This window comes from Macaca mulatta, chromosome 14 (assembly GCF_049350105.2).
Source record: "Macaca mulatta isolate MMU2019108-1 chromosome 14, T2T-MMU8v2.0, whole genome shotgun sequence".
Lineage (NCBI taxonomy): Eukaryota > Metazoa > Chordata > Mammalia > Primates > Cercopithecidae > Macaca > Macaca mulatta.
Genome location: NC_133419.1, coordinates 83,255,774 through 83,264,306, shown reverse-complemented (window position 1 = coordinate 83,264,306; position 8,533 = coordinate 83,255,774). Strand labels below are relative to the sequence as shown.

At 48.8% G+C, this 8,533-nt stretch overlaps 1 protein-coding gene across 1 annotated transcript; it reads left to right on the top strand.

Annotated features, from left to right (window-relative positions):
- The first annotated feature begins 1,168 nt into the window (after positions 1 to 1,168).
- Positions 1,169 to 3,016, top strand: FAM181B (family with sequence similarity 181 member B). The gene is given in 1 exon segment (NM_001194034.2): positions 1,169 to 3,016. A coding segment is annotated over 1 exon segment (1,281 nt). The 5' UTR covers positions 1,169 to 1,302; the 3' UTR covers positions 2,584 to 3,016.
- The last annotated feature ends 5,517 nt before the right edge of the window (positions 3,017 to 8,533 follow it).

The window sequence follows — 8,533 nt, the reverse complement described above, 5'->3', positions numbered from 1 at the left end:
ACAGAGTACGCTGGTTTGTCTAAAGCCATGAACTCAGCAGAGCAAGGATTTCAACCTAAGTCAAGAGGTTATTGAGTGGTGGCTAAGACCAGAATCCAACCCTTTTCTGAATTTCTTATGAAAATGACCTTATTGCTCATTTTCTCTATCTATCCCAAAAGGATTGCCCAGGTGAAATTAGTTTTAAGTGAACTTCAAGATGATTCTCCAAATGCAACGAAAATTCCAGGATAACCTAAATGGTATGACAGGTAGGGGAGAGGTTCCAATCCGTCTTTTGTTCTAACATGCTAAGAGTTTTATACACACACGGTGTTCTCAAGCAACAGGGGACTTAGCCAGATTGACTCCTTTCTCCATTGCCTCCCGCTATGTATTAATAAAAGATGGGCCACTGCTGGCCTCAATTTACTGTTAGCCAATTGTTACTCATAACAATCAAGTGGCAAACAGTCAAGAAGAAAGAGCACTGGGCTTGAGAATCCTGGGAAAACTCAGGTTAGAACCTTAGGATCAGGTCTAGAGCTTTAAGAAATACTCATTTTCCTCCCCCATCTTATAGATGAGAAAGGCAAGGGCAAGAGAGGACGCAAGCATTGTCAGGGGCTTAGGAATGGCTTTGGTGTCAGACTGGGCTAGATCTGACCTTGGCCAACTCACTGAACCTCCCTGAGACGCAGTGTCCACATTTGTTGAACGGTGATAACATGTAATTCACAGGGCTGTTGTTCAAGGATTAAATGAGATAATAGATGGACAGCGCCTGGCAGAAGCAAGCGCCCAGAAGCTGGTAGGTGTTGTTACACAGCTGGACTGAAACCCCACGTCTCTAGACTCCTGCCTTCTTGCCTCAGGAAAGGCACCACCGCAAGTACCTGCAGAAGCATATCAAGCCCTGCAGCGGCCTCACGGGCATGAGCTGGAGTTTGGGGACCAGCCATCTCTTCCTAACCCCTTGCGGTTGGAGGAGTCAAAAGAAACGCCGCGGAGCAAAGGGAAACGAAGGGGTTAAGGCGTTGAGCTTGAGAAAGCTCAGAAAACTAAAGCGACCCCCCGCCCCTCCAAGCCAGGCTAAGTAAGCCCCTCCCCTGCACCACCGGGGCGGTCGCCGCGCGCTCCCTCCCTCCGCCCCTTGCTTACAAGACCTAATGAGCTCCCCTGGGAGGCCGCGCAGCGAGCCAGGCACGGAGCTGGTAGGCTGCGCCGCGCGCGCCGCGCCGGGGCGGGAGCCGGGCCTGGGCGGCGGGCAGGAGCCGGCGGGGGCGCACGGGTAGCGCTGCGGACAGCCGGGGAGCCGCGGCGATGGCGGTGCAGGCGGCGCTCCTCAGCACGCACCCTTTCGTGCCCTTCGGCTTCGGGGGCTCCCCGGACGGGCTAGGGGGCGCCTTCGGAGCCCTGGACAAGGGCTGCTGTTTCGAGGACGATGAGACCGGGGCTCCGGCGGGCGCGCTGCTGTCTGGAGCCGAAGGAGGGGACGTGCGCGAGGCCACCCGCGATCTACTCAGCTTCATTGACTCGGCGTCCAGCAACATCAAGCTGGCGCTGGACAAGCCGGGCAAGTCGAAGCGGAAGGTGAACCACCGCAAGTACCTGCAGAAGCAGATCAAGCGCTGCAGCGGCCTCATGGGCGCCGTGCCCCCCGGCCCGCCCTCCCCGAGCGCCACTGACACGCCCGCCAAACGGCCACTGGCCGCCCCTAGCGCCCCGACAGTCGCGGCCCCGGCCCACGGCAAGGCTGTTCCCCGGCGGGAGGCGTCTCAGGCCGCGGCGGCCGCCAGCTTGCAAAGTCGAAGTCTGGCCGCGCTCTTCGACTCGCTACGCCACGTCCCCGGGGGTGCCGAGCCGGCAGGGGGTGCGGTGGCTGCACCGGTGGCCGGGCTAGGAGGTGCGGGCACTGGGGGCGCCGGAGGGGACGCGGCCGGCCCCGCGGGGGCCACGGCGGTCCCAGGGGCCAGGAAGGTCCCACTGCGGGCCCGCAATCTGCCTCCGTCCTTCTTCACGGAGCCGTCCCGGGCAGGCGGCGGCGGGTGTGGCCCGTCGGGGCCGGACGTGAGCTTGGGCGACCTGGAGAAGGGCGCGGAGGCCGTGGAGTTCTTTGAGCTGCTGGGGCCCGACTACGGCGCCGGCACCGAGGCGGCCGTCTTGCTGGCCGCTGAGCCTCTCGACGTGTTCCCCGCCGGAGCCTCCGTACTGCGGGGACCCCCGGAGCTGGAGTCCGGCCTCTTTGACCCGGCGCCCGCAGTGGTGGGAAACCTACTGTACCCCGAGCCCTGGAGCGTCCCGGGCTGCCCCCCGACCAAAAAGCCCCCCCTGACTGCCCCCCGCGGCGGCTTGACCTTGAACGAGCCCTTGCGCCCGCTGTACCCCGCTGCTGCGGACTCTCCCGGTGGGGAGGACGGGCCGGGCCATTTGGCCTCTTTCTCCCCTTTCTTTCCAGACTGCGCCCTGCCGCCGCCGCCGCCGCCCCATCAGGTGTCCTATGATTACAGCGCGGGCTACAGCCGCAACGCTTATTCCAGCCTTTGGAGACCCGACGCGGTTTGGGAAGGGGCGCCGGGGGAGGAGGGGGCGCACCGGGACTGACTTGGAGGCACCCTTCCCTCCGTTAGAGACGGATGTGGAGAGCGCCGCGCCTCCATGGGTTTCTCCTAAATCTAAAGAACGGTGGAAAATACACGTGGAGATGAAACCGGATTTTTAAAAATTCAGTTAATAAAAGCAACTTCAGAAAAAAGAGATGAAGAGGAGTTGGGGATTGTTTAATCACAACCTCACGTGTTAAAACAAAACCAAACACGTTGGTAGGTTCTTACTGGACCAGAGGAGCCAAGAAACCAAGACGGTATGGGGTGGGGACGGCAGAAGGGGCAAGAGCTGGCTTCTGTAGCCACCTGTCTTTTCTATTTTTCAGCGAAGGTCAGTGTGTTTAGTGTAATTGCCCCTTCTAAACAGTGTCCTAGTCCCTCCCTTCCCTCTCCTTGAGTGCATTTTGAATTAAAGCGTATATTGAAAAGAATGGAGCGGAGACTTATTGATTTGGGTGTTTTCTTACAGGACGGTTTTTCGTCTGGTCCCTTAGCTTTGTTAGGTGAGCCTGTGGCTGAGGACGGAGGCCGGTGGTCCACTGCTGACCTCCTTTGCTGGTCCTTGGGTAGGGTTCTCTTCTGTCACACTTTAACGTTTTTGTTTTTTTTTTTTCCTGCCCGCTTCTTGCTTCTATCTCCTTCCACCCTTATCAGTCCCAGTGCTTACTTTCCTTCTTTCTTTGCCTGGCCTCTCATTGCTCTATTTCTTTCGGCCAGCTTTTCTTGCTCATCTCTTTTGTAGGAGACTTAAATTTGGCAAACCTGGGTTCCATTTCTCTCCTGTCTTTCCCCCATTTTCCAGCCACTTTGGGAGGGAGAGATTGGGCAAATTGTAACCTCTTTGTATCAGTTTCCTGATCTAAGAGGGTGAGGACGGTAATGTTCTTCTACTCCACAGCTGGTTGGGTAGCTCAGGGGGAAATAAAGTGTCTTGAGGCTGTGGCGGTGCTTGATTGGTTCTGCTGTGTGTACACAAATGGTTTCTACACATGGAAACAGAGTTGTGAGTCCCATGCTGGTTTTTTTTTTTTTTTTTTTTTTTTTTTTTTTTTTTTTTTGCCTATCTACTTGCCTGGTGATTGCCCTTTCCCTTACAAGTTGTACACCCTCTTTACCATCCCTCCTTCTCTCCTTCCACAGCTCCCCCTCCACCTCTGTTGGTTTCTGCCTTGCTGTGTGTCCTCAGTCCTTATACCCACACCGTCCCCACGGAAGGACACAGAGAAGGATGTGAAGTTTCCAAAGGAGTCTCTATTCCCTGAATAGCAGGTTTGATGAATGGAATCTGAAGGGACTCTGCAGGGAGGAGTATGATCTGTTGTCCGAGGGAGATTTGGGGAAAAAGAAATATTTTTACCAGTCATGAATGTGGCAGAGAGGACACATGGCACCATCAGGATGGTTAAGGGGTGGGGAGGAAAGACTGATGGGAAGTGAGCAGCTGGAGGGAAAAGAGGAACCCCTGGTGCTGTAGACCTGCCGAGAGAAAGGCATGAAGAGAGCAATGCCCAGAAAATCTGAGTGAAAGGCTGCCTACTGATGATGCTGCAAAGGAGAGCTGCTTGGCTTCAAGGCACCCAGGATTGATTGCAGGAATACCTGCATGTGAGTTAGTCGAAAACCGAGTGTTACTGCAATAGATGTAAAAATCCAGATTCATGGTTGCACACATCAAAAGTCTTGTGATATTTTCAGAAAAGAATTTCTGGAAAAAAATGAGTATTAACCAATGGTAGATGCAACTTTAAATGCTATCACCAAGTCAGTTTCTTCTGAATAAAGCCTTTCTTAAGAAAGCACCACAGGAAATAGAGCAAGGAGTACTGTTAATGATGATAAGAACTTTTGCAACTCCAGAAAGCTAATGTCTATTGAATCTCTTCCAAAGTGGTGAAAGGTGATTAATTCCATTGTGCTAACAGAATATTACTTAATAATGATTTAATTTATCTAAACTATTGTGAATACAATCCAGGATACACTTGCATGGCAGGAAAACATTAATAACCCTGTGACTGTTACTAAGACTATAGTGTCATTGTAATATTTCTTTCTTAATTTTCCTCTCCTTTCTTACCTAGTGTAGTAAAATAAGTTATCTCTCCCCTACTGTTTTGCTTGCTATACCTTTCATTAATAATAATATCAACATTGTGTGTTTTGGCATCCCAGGCATTTAAGCTAAGCACTAACTCACTGAGCCTCTTAATATTGCCATGAGGTAGGTGCTTGATATGGTTTGGCTCTGTGTCCCTACCCAAATATCATCTCTAATTCTCATCCCCACATGTCCAGGGAGGTCCTGGTGGGAGGTGTTTGGATCATGGGGGTGGTTTCCCCATGCTGTTCTTGTTCTCATGAACAAGAACACAGTGAGGGAGTTCTCATGAGATCTGATGGTTATAAAGTGTGGCACTTCCTTGCTATCTCTCTCTCCTGCCACCATGTAAGACATGCCTTGCTGCTGCTTCACCTTCTGCCATGATTGTAAGTTTCCTGAGGCCTCCCCAGCCATGTGGAACTGTGAGCCAATTAAACCTCCTTCATTTATAAATTACCCAGTCTCAGGTAGTATCATTATAGCAGTGTGAGAACAGACTAATACAGTACTGTTATTATCCTTATTATCCCTATTTGAAAACTGAGGCTCAGGTAAGATAAATAACTTGTCAACAGCAAGTAGTGGATCCAAGATCCAGACATACAAGTGTCCTAATCCCAAGACCTGCCTGTTTCTTGCCAGGCTCTTCTGTGCTTTGTACACGTGTGTGGTTCCCAGTTCCCTGTATTATGCTAGTAGCAGATTTTTTCAACCTCGGTACTATTGACATTTTGGGTGTCATAATTCTTTGCTGTGGGAGCTATCCTGTGCATTGTAGAATGTGTAGCAGCATCCCTGGCCTCTACCCACTTGAAGCCAGTAGCACTGCCTTAGTTGTGACAATAGAAAAATATCCCCATGACCTCGTGTCTCCCTGGGAGGCAAAATTTCTGTCAGTTGAGAACCACTGTGCTAGAGAAATGTATATATAAAGTGTCTGCGGGGTGCCTGGCACTTTCATATACATGATTTCCTTTGATTCCTACAGAGGCCTGTGCTTCGTTGTCATTATCTTCATTGTTACAGGTGACAAATAAGAAAGGCCAAGGGGAGGGGCTAAATCAACTTAGGTGCATCTCATCTCTGCTGATTTACCAGCAGTGAACCAGTAACTTAACCAAATTTGAAGCATGGTTTACCCATTGGAAAAACTGGGTAACAGTCTATCACAAAGTATTATTGTGATTTGGCATAGGGTATACATAAATATCCTCTAAGAGGAAGGGGGCAGTACTTAGTAACAGACAGCCAAGGCTTGGCATTATGTCAAGGTTCCAATCCATCCTGTTACTCAGGCCCCTATGTAGCCCTATTCCTCCCCACTTGCCTTCCAGTCTGGGCACATAATGTGTCTGACATGCCACTTATTGTAGTACAGTAAGTAGTGCCCACTAGTAATCGTTTTGCTAAGGACTGAACTTACTGTTTCCTCTGTTATATCAATTTCTGCTGAAGCCTGTTATAATTTTTTTAATCTCTTGCTTAGCCACATCCCGGACCATAGAGGATTCTTTTTTTTTTTTTTAGGAGGTGTCTCACTCTGTCACCCAGGCTGGAGTGCAGTGGCGTGATCTCAGCTCACTGCAACCTCCACCTCCCAGGTTCAAGCAATTCTCCTGCCTCAGACTCCTGAGTAGCTGGGATTACAGGCACCCACTGCCACGCTCGGCTAAGTTTTGTATTTTTAGTAGAGACGGGGTTTCACCATGTTGGCCTGGCTGGTCTTGAACTCCTGACCTCAAGTGATCCGCCCGCCTCCGCCTCCCAAAGTGCTGGGATTGCAGGCATGAGCCATCATGCCTGGCCGAGAATTCTTTTTAAGTGCAATGGTAGGTATTTTTCAAGACGAGAAATATGCTGTAATATGCATGTAGTTGCATGGCTTTGGACAGGCTGGGTATCCTAACCTGGTAATAGTAATTATACTTGCATGCCTCATAGTGATGATCCTCCATCTCAGCTGGGTGTTCCTTGGTACCTGGAATGTGTTTTAGTGTCTTTCTGTATCCTTCTCATGTCCCAAACCTTTGCCTATCTCCATTCAAGCCTCCACCCTATCCCTTCTCTCACTCCCAGGTCCTGACAAGATGGAGACCGTGTGTTGTGACACCCCTCCATTTCCCACCCCACTTTTCCACACAATTTCTCTCTCCAGCAAGCAGGACCTTCTCTTGCCCTCATGGCTCAGGATCCTGCCCCTCCTGCCTCATGAGGACAAGCTGTTGCTCCATCTTCTCCTTATTAGCCATATCTTCAGCCTCATCCCTGCTCCCCACTTTTTTCTCTCATGCTAGAAGTAAACTTTTAGAGTAATTTTTGAAAGAACAAAAGCTCTCTCAGCCCTATTTCCCTCCCTATGTATTTCTCTGTCATCTTCTCAGAAGAGTCAACTCTCTGAAAAAGAAGCTACACTTTTTGCTTCTACCTCACCTGCTATGTAAACCTTAACTATTTTGAGTCTTAGGGTGACCAACCATTGCAGTTTGCTTGAGACTGTTCCAGTTTTAGCATTGAAGTTCCACATAACAAGAAATTAGTTATGTGGAACCATCCTTCCCATTGCTCACTGAGGTAACATTTCTAAAAAGCAGTTCTGGTGTTTTCACTTCTTTGGTTAAAATCCTTCAATGGCTCCCTGTTACGTCTAGGGTAAAGACTTTGCTTAGAAATGTGGCTTTTGCCAGCCTCTTTTTTCTCATGTACCACTCTCCTAATAGTACCTGTGTTCCAGAAATTTTGTAGTAATTGTAGGTGCTTTAATGCTCAATACCCATGTTACCTTAGTTCTAGGCAAATGCCATCTCTGCCCTACCATTTCCCAGGAATTTCTCTCATGGAAGCTTCAATTACCAAACACGGGGTCTTCAGCCTTCAGTTTTGTTGTTTACTTCTAAGCCACATTTAAACAGTTGGACTGTGTCTTCCTAAAACTCTGCTCTTTGGGTTTTGGTATCTCATTTTCTTTTAGTTTTCCTCCTAAGTTCCTGGCCATGCCTTGTTCCTCATTGGTGTGACCTTATACGTTGGTGTGACCCAGGGTTCCCTCACTTCTGTCCTGTATTCTTTGCCCTCCATACATTCTTTCTGGGTGTTAGTGTCTTTTCCCAAGGCATTAGTTATTCTTAATGTTTCAATGACCCTCAAATCTATACCTGCAACCTTGGCTTCTTTCTTCTGTCCCAGACCCATTACTTGCCTATTTCCTAGATAGAGTCTCTTGGGGGCTCATACACTCCTCAAACTTTGTGCCCAAAATCGAACACATGCACAGACTGATTAGCCACAGTCAACCTCACCATACTCTTTTAGCCTGTCCCATTCTGTTCAAATAGTTACCAAGACCTATTTCATATTACCTTCTATGCCAGTGTGTTTTAAATATTTTATCCATGACCTTCAGAAAAACTTCGCTGGACATTATGTGTCAATATATTAATAACCATATATATATAAATCAATATTCAGACAAACATCCCCATATTGAATAGTGGAAATATTATTATATTATAATCTATATTAATATTCAATTATGTTTTGATATATAATTGAAAAATTTTTACAGAGCCCAGATTCTTTCTAAGAAGCTATATGTTACACTGATAGTTTCTGTTCTATTTCTTAATAAAACCTGACTATTATTCATTAAATTGATTTCATGGCTTACTGATAGGTTGGGTCTGCAGTTTGAAAGACACTGTTCTAAGCAACTCTCATCTGTCTCCTCCACTCCTTTACAATGCCACTTCCTTAGTTTGGGCCTTCATCACCCCTCACCTAATCAAGTACCATGACTGCCTAATGACCTCCTGTCTCTAGGCTCACAATCCTCTCAACCATCCTTCCCATT